The following is a 14093-nucleotide window of genomic DNA, read 5'->3' as shown; positions in this document are numbered from 1 at the left end:
TATATGTATCAAATCGTAAGATTTTACTATTGTATTATACTATATCAGTTCTCTAATACCTTTTAGAATTTTACTATTGTATTATACTATATCAAGTTCCTAGTATCTATCTGAGATTTTGTCATTATATTATACTATATCAGATTTCTAATATTTTTCTCAAAATTATGATATTTTAGTATTATATTTTATCATATTTGATTCCTAAAGTATATATAAAGCATACTAATTTCATAAACATGATCAGCAATTCAAATCTTTTTTTTTCAATATAATTTTTTTCACTTACAAAGCCATATAAACTTTGTGGACATTGTGAAACACGCGCACTCGTTCGCGATAATTGCTGGAGTTGCTTGGAAGGTTTAGGCCCCCTCCCTCAATAATAAAACAAGAAAGAGGGATAATAAAAGGGGAAAGAGACAACCACAACAAAGACAAGTGAAGCGCCGGTACGCGGTAACATCTCACGCTTGATGTTATTCCTGGGCTTACCGTCGGTCACGCCAGTGAGTCAGGGAGGAAAGTGGGGAGAAATATTTTCTTGAAAAAAATCTCCAGCCGAAGTCAGACAAAGGTCGCACGGATTGCAACGATTCTAACGTCCAATTTTCTCCCATATATCGCGTTTATATCGCCTTTTTTTTATCTTTTAATCGGCGTGACGTAGACTTTTCCCAAGATCATTAATTTTGCCGTACCCCCCACCTCCCGTGACGCTCCCAAAAGGGTCCAAGTGCCCTGCACGTGACGCCATACCCTGACCTAACTCAAATGGAGTGGCAATTTCGTAGTTATCCTTAGCATCATGTCCGAAATTATGAACGTCGCTGACGGACTCTTTTGTCGTATTATCCCCGGGACGCCCTCTTACGACCGTAGAATTTTCGCTGCAATCACAATAATAATCCAAATGAATACGTTTTACGTCATGATTGGGTGATATTATTGTATCACGTTTGAGACGACTCAGCTGATCAGTCCCCTTCGTCTCTTGTCATTTAAGGCTTGAGACGCCCCTTCACTCCAAACAGGATACAGCATATGCTGTCGCCAAAAGATAATTAAAAGAGTCGACACGTTTCGTTTTATTATTGATCTGTATCATTATTTTAAGTGTAGAGCGAGACAGCCGATCGGTTCACATCTTATAGCAGGCAGAGTGGCAGATTCTTCTGCGGTAAAGTCTAATTAAAACGTCGCCGGCTTATGTGGGCCCACCGCAAACCTTTCCTTGGTACCGGTCATAGCTTATGCTATTATAGGTCCAGAGGCTTATCAATGATATGTCATCGTGCTTATCGTCTGCTCTCTGCCTCCCGTCTTCGCTCGCTATAAATCCGACACCTCTAAGCCATAGATGGGATATTTTTCGTGGAATTTTATTCCTTATTTTATCTATAAATTGTAGCGAAAGGAGTCAATCTCACCGTGCCGCTTTGGATCGATCTCCCTCTCCCCGGCCTTCGGCTGTTGGAGGTGAGCTCTGATTTTTTTCCTCCAATTTTTTCTTGCTTTTCTGTGGAATCTTCGTCTATAAGTTTCGGTTCTTTCCCCCTTTTTTCCTCCGCCCTTCTTTTTCTCGATCCTTTTCTTCCTCGAATCCACCTATTTGAAGCATCTTTGGCGATGCCGATCCATCAAAAACCTAGCTTTTTGGGCCCCGATTCCTGTCGCCGATGTAGATCTCTTCTGTAAACTGGAGGCAGGATTTTTTTGGGCTTTGTCGGTTTGTTTTCTTGGTTATTTTTGGTTTTAACTTCATTGGAAATGCGCCGATGAACCGAATTTTATATTTTCTTGAACTCCTGATCTGCGGTGGACTCCAAGATGGGGTCGTTATCTTTGTTTAACGGTTTTTGTGAGAGGATCTATTGACTTGTTTGGTTTTTGTGAAGGTTTAAGGTTTGAAGGCGGAGATTTGAGGGAGCACGATGTCTTCTTTAAGTAGAGAGTTGGTTTTCCTGATCCTGCAGTTCCTTGATGAGGAAAAGTTCAAAGAGACTGTTCACAAGTGCGTTTACTTGTTAAAGATTCAATCTTTGGTTGATGATGGTGCCTTTTTGTTTGCTTTGTTGTTACTCTGCGTTTTTTTAATTTCTTTTGGTTTTACAGGCTTGAGCAGGAGTCTGGTTTCTATTTTAACATGAAGTACTTTGAGGACGAAGTGCACAATGGTAATTGGGATGAGGTCGAACGGTACCTCTCTGGTTTTACCAAGGTTGACGACAATCGCTATTCTATGAAGATTTTCTTCGAAATTCGGAAGCAGAAGTATCTCGAAGCATTGGATAAGTAAGCTTTATATAATCAAATTTCTGTCTCTTGTACTTTGTTTTGAAGCTCTCTCTCTCTGTCTCTCTCTCTATCTACCTATCTATCTATCTCATGCATGAAAACATTTTTAGATAAAATTTTAATGGAATTTCTACATCTAGGCATGATCGGGCGAAGGCAGTTGACATCCTTGTGAAGGATTTGAAAGTTTTTGCCTCATTCAATGAGGAGTTATTTAAGGAAATCACGCAACTTCTGACTTTAGAGAACTTCAGGTATGAGGATTTAATGTCAATTTTCTTTCTTCTTCTTTCAGTGGATGATTGCTTGATGGACAGCAATGTGCATGTGTCACAGGGAGAATGAACAACTTTCTAAATATGGTGATACAAAATCGGCAAGAGCAATAATGCTTGTTGAGCTTAAGAAACTGATCGAAGCAAACCCTCTGTTCCGTGACAAACTGCAGTTTCCCACACTAAAAAGTTCCAGATTGCGCACTCTCATTAATCAAAGGTGAGATTCAGTGGGCTATTCTTTAATTTTGTAGTCTAACTAGCAGGTGGTCAAATTCATGTACTAAAAGAATTGTAATGAATTGTGTGGTACTTAATATCTTATTTTTAGATGATTTTGATGAAATAATAGTTAAAAATAAATAAAAATCTAGGTCAAAGGAACATGAAAAGAAGGAAAAATATGTAAAATATAAACTTGACTTCATAATTGCAACAAATACTTTGATCCCTCCTTAAATCAAATTGCTACTTCTAAAATTTTCTCTATTTGCTTGGAATTTGTGAAAGAGTGTAAGTAACTTTAAGATAAAAAGAAGAATGATAAAAAACAAAGAAATGAAAAAAGAAGGTCAAGATTCTTCCTCCTCTTCTATTAAGATATTCTTTACCTTATAAATACTTTCAAAGCAATATGCAGTGCATTTCATGATGACCATAGAATATATTCGACAATGTTGTGAAATGTGATGTTTCAAGTTGCCTATAACATGTAAAATTTGGGGTTCATTAAATTTGCTCCACAATGGTAGGCATTGCACAATTCCTGCTTCAAATGTACCCATGGGCTAACTTTCCTCCAATTGCTAACAGCTTGTCATCAAATTTAGCCTCCAAAATAAGAAATATCTTGAATAGTTCAGCAGGATGGGTTAGGGATTTATGATGACTCAACAATTTGGTTTGAATTTATTTTGGTTGTTTTATTTCAAATAACACGAAGCCACTTTTTAAGATTTGCATCTAGGTTGGCTTACCATGTGATGCAGGAAAATTCATGGAGTTTGCTTAGTTAGCTGCTTTTAATTTGTTCTTTTGATTAGTTTAGTTTATGGTCACAAATTATGTGTCTAGTTATAATAGGTAGTCATGTGACTAGCACGTGACTTTTAATGAGTTTGGATGGCTAAGATTAGTTGGGGTTATTTATCATCAAGGGATGGGATTAGAGAACCGCTGTAACCCTGGCATAAATAGTCTTTTAGACTCAAATTAAGCAACCACCTTATTCTTGTTTCAGAAGTTAGTGGTTTCCAACCCTAAAATCCATTGTTCTTGTTCCTTTTTCCATCTTGTTGAAATTTAGCCCCTGTTTTGCTGTCTATTCGCTGTTTTTTACTTCCAGCACTACATCACTCTCCTTCCATGCACACGAAACACAGACAAACACATGCACATACTAATCTATATGGGCATGTGTGCGATGCATGTTGCAGTTCAAAATGATATGCAAAATAATTATTTGTTTAGAAATGAAATATAGATGAAAAATGAAAAAAATGTTATTTGGAGAGAGTGAGATTAAGGCAGGTAGTTAGCAAAGAGAGGATTAGGATGAGAGATGATTTCCATCTATAAAATTGAATAGTATTCTTGTCCATTAAGAGAACTATATATTGTTCCAAGTTAATTCATGTTTATGACCTACTCTACTCTATATAAAGTTTTGATAAGCAACAAAATTCAATTTCCAATATGGTTAAATGGCATACCCAGAGGCCTGAACTCATGCTTTTTAACACTATAGATAGGCATTCGATTATGTACATGGAAACTCCTAGACCTATGTATACATATTTATGCTTTTGCTTGCTTATATATGTGGTTTATGTGCATGTTTGTGCATGCACATTCATGCTGACACAACTAACTTGCTGGTGCTTGCTTCCATGAATGAGATATTTGGGCAAGTTCTGTTCTGATTTGCAAGCCTTGTTTTGGTGAATGACTTGCAAGACTTTGACAGTGCATATGAAAGCTAATCTTTAATTTGTCACTTATTTGTTCTAGCATTGAATGCAACTGATATCTTGGCTTTAAAATATTATTTATCTATATTGGGTTTTGAAAGGGGTTGATTTTATTATTTGATTTGGCAGCTTAAACTGGCAGCACCAGCTCTGCAAGAACCCTCGGCCGAATCCTGATATTAAAACCCTTTTTGTTGATCACTCTTGTGGACAACCAAATGGTGCACGGGCCCCATCACCTGCAAATAACCCACTGCTTGGATCCATACCTAAAGCAGGAGGTTTTCCTCCCCTGGGTGCACATGGGGTAACTAAACTAAGTTAAATTTGTAGGCTACCTTTTTTCTTCACCACATCTGTCTAAAATACTTTGATATAAATGGTTTTCAGCCTTTTCAACCTGCGCCAGCACCAGTTGCTGCACCTTTGGCTGGTTGGATGTCTAATTCAGTAGGTGTAACTCATCCAGCTGTCTCTGGTGGTGCCATTGGAATTAGTGCTCCTACAAATCCTGGTAACATCACTTACTAATTTATGCTAGTAGAAGATGACTGCAACATGTTATAGATATCATTATGATTGGCAAAACTGATTGTTTTTTTGCTTTGAATTGTTTTAAATCTTTATGTAGCTGCAATTCTAAAACATCCTAGAACACCTCCGACTGCTAACCCTGCTATAGATTACCCATCAGCAGATTCTGATCATGTATCCAAAAGAACAAGGCCCATTGGGATTTCTGATGAGGTTTGTTAAATGCTTATATCCTGATTATATTACCATCTAATTCTGCATAGGAGTATTTTTCTTTAAATATCATCTAGAATCGGTGTCTTGTTTATTTAGTTATTCTGACCTTCTTTCTGATGACTCAACACTTAATGCAGGTAAATCTTCCCATAAATATATTGCCAGTTACATATCCTCAGAATCATAGTCAGGCTATGTACACGCTGGATGACTTGCCGAAAACTGTTACACGCACACTGAGTCAGGGATCGACTCCCATGAGCATGGATTTTCATCCAATTCAGCAGACCCTTCTCCTTGGTGTGTTATTGTAACTGTTTTAGTAGTACCATGTTTTTGTTTTCCTTTAGGGTTCATTAAAGGGAGTAGCTTCTGTGATTGCTTACTCATGCTGGCACTTGTCTTGTGCTTCTGTCATGGTTTAGTTGGTACAAATGTGGGTGATATTGGATTATGGGATGTTGGTACAAGGGAGCGTTTAGTTCTAAGGACTTTCAAGGTTTGGGAACTTGGAGCTTGTTCTATATCCCTACAGGTTTGTTCCTTCTATATGATACTAAAGTGGATTCCAGACCCATCTTGTGCTTCGACATACTTAACTGTTATATTCTTGCAAAAATCTGATATTTAATTCCATGATACTCAGGCTTCTCTGGTCAAGGAACCTGTTGTATCAGTTAACCGCATAATATGGAGTCCAGATGGCTCCTTGTTTGGTAAGGTTACAAAACAACAAGTTTCTTTTTTCAAAACTAATTATCTATACCCAAAAGCATGATAACATTCATAGCGACTTTGGCATATTAATACCTTCTTATCGTCTTCTAGGTGTTGCTTATTCCAGGCATATTGTACAAATATATTCTTATCATAGTGGTGATGACATCAGGCAGCACTTAGAAGTATGAAAATTACAAACTACCTATATTGATTCCATTGTTATCTCTGCTTATTTTAGTTGCTTTTTTATTAATGTCTTCTTTTTATATTACTTTTCACATTACAGATTGATGCTCATGTTGGTGGCGTCAATGATATTGCATTTGCACATCCTAATAAGCAACTATGCATGATAACCTGCGGAGATGATAAGACAATTAAGGTTGGTTTTTAAAGTATGACAGAAGTATATACAATCAGATATCCCTAAGGGACCTAGTGACTCTAGCTGTAAATTGTCAGGTATGGGATGCAACTACTGGCACCAGACAGTATGCCTTTGAAGGTCATGAGGCACCTGTTTATTCTGTTTGCCCGCACTACAAGGAGAACATTCAGGTAAGAAATCCTTTGATGATTTATAAATCAAGTTAAACAAAACCTGCTTTTGTTTTGTTGTTTTTCATAATCACTATCATTGACAATGTGTTAATTTTTTTTTTTATTATTATTATGTAGTTCATCTTTTCAACAGCATTAGATGGAAAAATAAAGGCATGGTTATATGACAATTTGGGTTCCAGAGTGGATTATGATGCCCCAGGTCACTGGTGTACTACAATGGCTTATAGTGCTGATGGTTCCAGGTTTTTTCTGGGCTGGCAGTTTTTGTTGGAGTGAAAATTCAAGATCCTCTGAATTATGGTTTCTAGCAACTGAAGTTTCTTCTAATAATTTTTGTAGGCTCTTTTCATGTGGGACCAGCAAAGAAGGTGAATCATTCATTGTGGAATGGAATGAAAGTGAGGGAGCTGTCAAGAGGACCTATCAAGGATTTCGAAAACGATCTTTGGGCGTTGTGCAATTTGATACCACTAGGAATCGGTTTTTGGCTGCTGGTGATGAGTTTGTAATCAAGTTCTGGGATATGGACAATACTAATCTTTTGACGACTGTTGATGCTGATGGTGGTCTACCAGTAAGTTATTTTGCGGCATCTCATCGTTTATTTTAGTGAACTATTGTTGGGGAAAAACACGAACTGATATTGGATTTCAATTTCTGTCTTTGTAGGCAAGTCCACGTATACGCTTCAACAAGGAGGGTACATTGCTGGCTGTTTCTACACATGATAATGGGATCAAAATCCTGGCAAATACTGATGGACTTCGTTTGTTGCGCACATTTGAAAACTGTTCTTTTGATACTTCAAGGGCTGTTTCAGAGTCGGTAACAAAGGTAGTTCTTATGCCTGATTAATTATTGCTTGACAGATGCAGAAGATATCTTATTGTTTTTTTTATGCAGCCTATACCAAGCCCATTATCTGCTGCTGCTGTTGCAACAAGTTCTGGAATAACAGAGAGAGCTGCTCCTGCAGTGGCTATAGCTGGAATGGTTTGTTGATATCTCTAGCTTTTTATTTCATTATGTAGCTTTTTCTAAATTATAATTTTATTGCTCATAAATCCATGCCATATTATTCAAATTCAAAAGCAATCTACAAACTCTGTCACACTAACTTCATATTCAATTTGATAGAATGGAGACAACAGAAACATGGTGGATGTAAAACCTAGACTAACTGATGAATCTATGGACAAATCAAAGATATGGAAGCTTACAGAAATCAGTGAACCAACTCAATGTCGATCCTTGAGGCTGATGGATAACTTGAGAACAAGCAAGGTTTGGTTTTAACTTGCTGCCTATATTGCTAGCAATAGTTTCAGAATTATCTCTCTCAATATCCGTTTGAAAATTGATCTATGCTGCTCCTAGTAACTGTGCTGTGGATCTATTATTCAAATCGAGGGCACAATTTTTTTTTTTTTTTTTTTTTTTTTTTTTTTTTTTGCTTCTTACATTTTCTTTATCTTTTAATTTTCCAAGGCTACACCTGTAGGCACATGTGCTTATTGAGGCAGAAGGTTTACTTTTGCAGTTCTTGTCATATACAAGGTCATAGATGATGCCTGATTTTAAATAGGTCTTTTTCTGATATTATTTTCCAGTTTATAGTAATGCTCTCCATTCACTATGATATGTTCGTGGTAGATTTGGAGACATGATTCATTAAGATGGGAATGAATAAGCAATTGCATTAATCTTATTTTTAACTCATGTTATTATATTGTACTTTTTATCCTCAGCACGAATAGTTTTCTTGAAATTTTTACTGGTTTTACTGTTATCACTTCATTTAGCAGACTCCAATACTTTTTCTATTTGCTTTTCACTTGTGAATGCACATCCATGTTGGATTCTCTGCATATGTTTGATTAATCATGTGCTGGAGCATTCTTATTTATCACTTTTGTAACTGCTAGTTGCATGTCTTCATCTTCAGACTGGAGACTTATCATTTAATTTAAGACAATTGAACTGTTGAAACATGTTAATGGGAAAATTTCTTCATTAAAATTTAGAATACACGAGTTATTCAAAGGCATAGTTCAAAACTTAGAAAAAACAGTGAAAATAATGCAGAAGAGAATGAATCATGGAAACAAGGAATTTTTAGTAGTTGACAGATCAAGATGTTTTTGGAAAACAGGATTCAAGTATGGAAACATGTTGGATTTTAAAAGCTTCATGCCTGCACTTTGAGTGTTTGTTTTTGGTGGATGCACTTTGATGTTAATCAACACATTTTATCTACAAGTCCAGTATATATTTAGAAATTAGAATGCTGCTCTTTGGCCAAAACGTACACCTGTCCTATATCTAAATTGAATATTTCCTACAGTTAAATTAGCTGACCAGACTAATTTTAGGTTTCTTTTTCCCAAAAAAAAATATTATGGCTTTTATATGTTGGAGAATTGTTATTTTGAAGTTACTAAAGAAAAGAGATGGGATTTCAGCCTATTTTCTAGTTTCTTCCCCTTTTTCTACATAGTTTGTTGAGGACTCGGATATAGTCTTGCTATTCTTGAGGACGCTTTTGCAATTATGAGCTCAATTTTTTGTCTATCTTTTCATTTTCATTTCCTCAAAATCATATCTTTACTTCTTATAGGCCCAATCATCAAGGAGTGATCAAGTATGAGTATTTTGTAAGATCTAGAAATTATGAGATCCAGATTGTGGTTTCTGACATAATGTGGTTATGACCCTGTAAGACAAAAAAACAAATGGGATCAAGGTGCCCCATGCTCTGTGCTGATTTACATCACTATCCTTTTGTATTTTAGTTGCACAATTAATTAATGCAAAGTACAGATGGTAGCTTTTTGTATTTTTTCTGCACAATTAAATATGCATTTCTGATTCATGTTTTTATTTCACATCATACAAACAGACATTGAAAACTGATATCTTAGCTTGGGCATTATTTTCCTTTTTGACCATTATGGCTTCAAGATATGCTGGTTACCATGTAGGAACATTTGAAGGTTCTGATCAGATTTTTCGCTATTACAGATTGTAAGATTGATTTATACCAATTCTGGAGTTGCTATCTTGGCTCTAGCATCCAATGCCATTCATCTGCTATGGAAGTGGCCTCGCAATGAGCGGAATTCGAGTGGAAAGGTAAAGAAAATGATAATTGCCCCATGCCATGCCGAGCTTTTACTTAGGAATTAGAACTATTGGTGATAGGTTTTAACACAAATGCCTCATTTTGTAGGCAACAGCAAGTGTCACCCCTCAATTATGGCAACCTCCGAGTGGCATATTGATGACTAATGAAATAACTGATGCAAATACTGAAGAAGCAGTTCCCTGCTTTGCTTTGTCAAAGAATGATTCTTACGTCATGTCAGCATCAGGAGGAAAAATTTCCCTATTCAACATGATGACATTTAAGGTAGGCTTTGAAAGCTGTTAAAAAACATATCATGTCAAGGTTTACGTCCTAGTATCTCACCTTGTGTTTAAGATAGGCTTGTCAACTATTAAGAAACATGCCATGTCAGTGTTTGGATCCTGTTATTTTACCTTGTCTTTAAGGTCAACCATTTTGATTTATCCTTGACGAGTGCAGACCATGACAACATTCATGCCTCCACCACCAGCTGCAACATTTCTCGCATTCCATCCTCAGGACAACAATATAATTGCTATAGGAATGGATGACTCCACAATTCAGATCTATAATGTCCGAGTTGATGAGGTACTCCCACAAAAGTTGTTTGTAGAATCTGATGGGAAAGCAGCTTCTGATGCTAAGGTATTTATCTTATTCAGGTCAAGAGCAAGCTGAGAGGCCATTCAAAAAGAATTACTGGTCTTGCCTTCTCAAATGTATTAAATGTATTGGTGTCATCTGGAGCTGATGCTCAGGTAAATGACGGAAATTCACTTCATGGTGCAGTGGGACCATCTTTTTTATCATCACTTGCTATGTTGTCTAGCAAATGAAAATCAACCAATGATACATTGGAGTTTGGCTGACTTATGCGTGACATCTGGTTTCTTGCTGCAGATTTGTGTGTGGGGAACTGATGGATGGGAGAAACAGAGGAGCAGAATTTTGCAAATACCCTCAGGGCGGACTTCATCCAGTATATCAGATACACGCGTTCAGTTCCATCAGGATCAGATACACTTCTTAGCTGTACATGAGACCCAGATTGCTATATATGAAACTGCTAAGCTTGAGTGTGTGAATAAGGTATTCTTATTTTTAGATTGGCAATTTGGGAAATACCGGTTTTGTGCCTCCATATGGTGATGATTTTTTGTCTTTTAGTGGGTCCCTCATGATGGTTCTGCACCTATCTCGCATGCCACATTCTCATGCGACAGTCAGTTGATATATGCTAGTTTCCTGGATGCAACCATTTGCATACTTAGTGCTGCAAACCTCAGACCGAGATGTCGGATTCTTCCAGCTGCTTATCTCCCTGCCAATATCAGGTATTTATATTAAATATTATGTCAGAGAATCGTTTTGCATTGGAGAAATTTTTCCTCTCTCTTAGTGCACTTCTGGCCGATGAACAGTCAATAAGCATAGTAGGTGCTTGGCATTCTTTGGTTGCCAAAAATTGGGATGGAAATCATTTGTTTCTTTGCTATTAGTCAGCAGTACTAGTGATGTTAACTGTATGCTATTATATTTTATGATGCATGCTATCTTTTACTCATTGAATGGGGTCACTTCTCTTTTCACATGGCCATTTTGTTTTCCTTATTGCTCCATTGTCCATTCTGTAGGTGGTTAACATCAAAAGAAAGATGTGGTTAAGAATATAAAGCAATTTAACTGACCAACACTGACAACTAAATTGCAAATAATTGGTGAATGAGGAAATTATAAACCCACCTGATTTAACTAGATCAAGTCTGATGGTTATGTCCAAGGTTTATCATCTCAGTATCAGGCCCCGTATTAGTGCCAACCTGTTACTATGTTGATATGGGGCTGGTTTGGCATACCGAGTGTTGGTATATCCTCCATATTGTATACCAGTATGGTACGGTATAAGTCCTATACTGTCCAGTTTAGTTTGGTATATGCTTATGACTATAACCATTGTTTATTGATATGCTCTATTTATGCATGTCTTGATTATTTATATGACCTGCAAGATAAAAGGCCGGCAATTTAGTCTAGTAATGCTATGCCTGCTGAGGTTGTAGACATTAATGAATTGTCATCATTTGAGGTTATTGCTGATCTCTGTGTTTCTGTATGCCAGCACAACTGTTCATCCACTTGTGGTCGCTGCACATCCATCAGAACCCAATCAATTTGCCTTAGGCCTGACAGATGGTGGTGTCCACATATTGGAGCCACTAGAATCTGAAGGAAAATGGGGAGTTGCTCCACCTGCTGAGAATGGGTCAGCAAGCAGCATGTCCACGCCACCTCCTGCAGGAGCCTCAAGCTCAGACCAACCGCAGAGGTGATGGAAGAAGCTGCAAACAGTCTTTAACCTTTTCTCTTCCCATGTTTTTACTCTTAATGGTTAATGAATGGCTAACTGAGGTATGCTGCTGATTCGCCCCATCTTCCTACAAAAGCATTTTGTGTCGAATCAACTTATTTTATCCTTGAGAGACCTTAACTCCTTTTCTTTCTTTGTTTGCAGTTGGGGCATGAAAAACATATATAGTCCTCCAAGAGCAGGCATAGATGGTTAGATTCAAGTAACTATGGGGTTTCGTTAGGCTTTGCTTTGGTGTGGTGTTCCAGTTAGGTGGTAAAAGTTTCAGTGTAAAATTATGCTGTTTATTTATTTTGAGAAGTTTTTTCTTTGACATGGATGAGAGTTGGATGGAGTTTGTTTAACTGCAAATTCTCTATCATAGTTATTGGCTTGAAATGCCTGTTATGCTGCTTCTTGTTGTTGTTAGCAATGCCTGTTATGCTGGAAATGTTGCAGAAAACGTTACTGCTGAATTAGGATCACCAAATGCATTTATTGGAGTTGGGGTAGCTCATCACAAGAATTCTAATGAAAACAAGAAGCAATGATGTGGAAACATATTTGCTAGTGGATGGCAAACAAAAAGCTGTTTTCATTTGTTGTCATCCTGAGAGGTTCTATGCAAGTATCTTACACAACAGAGGCATTGCAGTAACCTGATAAGATTCGAGAATTTTGCTGGGGGAGCAGACTGTGCCGCAGCTATGCCCCAGCGCATGGCTGTGGCACATCCTTGACATTGCAGGTCTTTTGATCAGGAGCGTGATACTAAACCTAGCGGATGGATTTATGTTGGTAAATGGAAGTCTTGATTAATTTCCAAGGTGTAGGTTCATGTTGTTTTATATGAAAACTTGGTGCACTTGCTGACTTGTTATTAATCTTAGAGGCTTATTAGATCCAACCAGGGACAGCCAATAATTTTTCTCGAACATAAGCATGATGAACTCGGCAGCGCGACTGACTTCACAGTTTTCAATCCAGGACTCACAACTAGTTTTCTACCAGGCGCCGGTGGATATGTTTCATCAATTATGTTGCTTGGTCAAGCCCACCCATGAGAAACTGAAAAATAATTTAAGGTTCAATTGTGAATTTATAAATGAATTTTACTCGACATGATTTAAGTTTATTCTTATTTTCTGATTGGAAGTAGGTGTGTGGATGGTCAGTTAGGCTCCATTGGCTTCACATTAAGTTTGCAATAGAGTAACAAACTTAATTTAATTTCATCTAGGAACCTATGAATTTGTTTTTTGATAGAATGAAATATTTTTTTTCATTAGAATATCTTTATTAAGAAAACAACCTCTTCAATGGTGTATGCTACTTTGCTTGACAGTTCCTGTGTCTCCAACCAGATGCATCACGGAGGGCAGACTCCTATTAAACCTTAATCCCAAACTGATCGATGTCTGCTGCATGATCTTTCCCCCATTCCACTCTGCAATATCAAATTCTTCTGCACTACTTCATTCCATTGTCGTGTATTTTTAACTCTTTTTTTCTTTTTAAAGTCCTGGCCAGGCCATCTAAGTTTTTCTCTCAATTTGTCCTCCACAAGTTCTACTTATATCTTTTTATGAACGAATTTATTTCTTTTTTTTATTGTATTATCATACATCCATCTCAATATTCTTGTTTTGGCCAACAAATTCCAATTCTCATATAAAGCAAACTTAGCAAGTTCTGCCGACTATAGTTAAATCTGGAAACTAAAATACATATAAATAATTTAAAATTTGATATGGGACCTGTAAGATCTTTCCTCAACCATGGCTTCCACTTGCACATTTATTCTGATTAAAGGAAATTTGGAAGTATTATGTGAGGCTCTACTTGCCTTCGCACTATATTTTTAAATGGTGAAGTATATATTGCAATAAATACATCATGGGTACTCACTATTTTAGTTCAGAAGTTCTTCCCAAAACCAGTCTTGATCTATTTGCTTTTTGTGGTGTTGATTGGGCTAGATGTCCATCCACTCAATGGTCCACTACAGAGTACCACATATTTTTAGGCTCAAATTATATCTC

At 37.0% G+C, this 14093-nt stretch overlaps 1 protein-coding gene across 1 annotated transcript; it reads left to right on the top strand.

Annotated features, from left to right (window-relative positions):
* The first annotated feature begins 1341 nt into the window (after positions 1 to 1341).
* On the top strand, positions 1342 to 12466 carry LOC105033057 (protein TPR3). Its single transcript, XM_010907709.4, has 27 exons — positions 1342 to 1479; positions 1899 to 2014; positions 2116 to 2295; positions 2439 to 2552; positions 2635 to 2793; positions 4673 to 4850; positions 4934 to 5057; positions 5175 to 5290; positions 5431 to 5593; positions 5719 to 5828; positions 5940 to 6009; positions 6122 to 6195; positions 6300 to 6395; positions 6476 to 6571; positions 6692 to 6819; positions 6917 to 7151; positions 7247 to 7411; positions 7481 to 7570; positions 7715 to 7861; positions 9599 to 9709; positions 9807 to 9986; positions 10164 to 10292; positions 10367 to 10462; positions 10605 to 10793; positions 10872 to 11038; positions 11824 to 12113; positions 12217 to 12466. Exons 2-26 carry the CDS (start codon positions 1935 to 1937, stop codon positions 12032 to 12034), a joined length of 3408 nt encoding a protein of 1135 aa, XP_010906011.1. The 5' UTR covers positions 1342 to 1479; positions 1899 to 1934; the 3' UTR covers positions 12035 to 12113; positions 12217 to 12466.
* The last annotated feature ends 1627 nt before the right edge of the window (positions 12467 to 14093 follow it).

Source organism: Elaeis guineensis, chromosome 1, assembly GCF_000442705.2.
Source record: "Elaeis guineensis isolate ETL-2024a chromosome 1, EG11, whole genome shotgun sequence".
Taxonomy (NCBI): Eukaryota; Viridiplantae; Streptophyta; class Magnoliopsida; order Arecales; family Arecaceae; genus Elaeis; species Elaeis guineensis.
The sequence above is the reverse complement of the archived record's forward strand: the minus strand, read 5'-3'. Positions and strand labels throughout refer to the sequence as shown.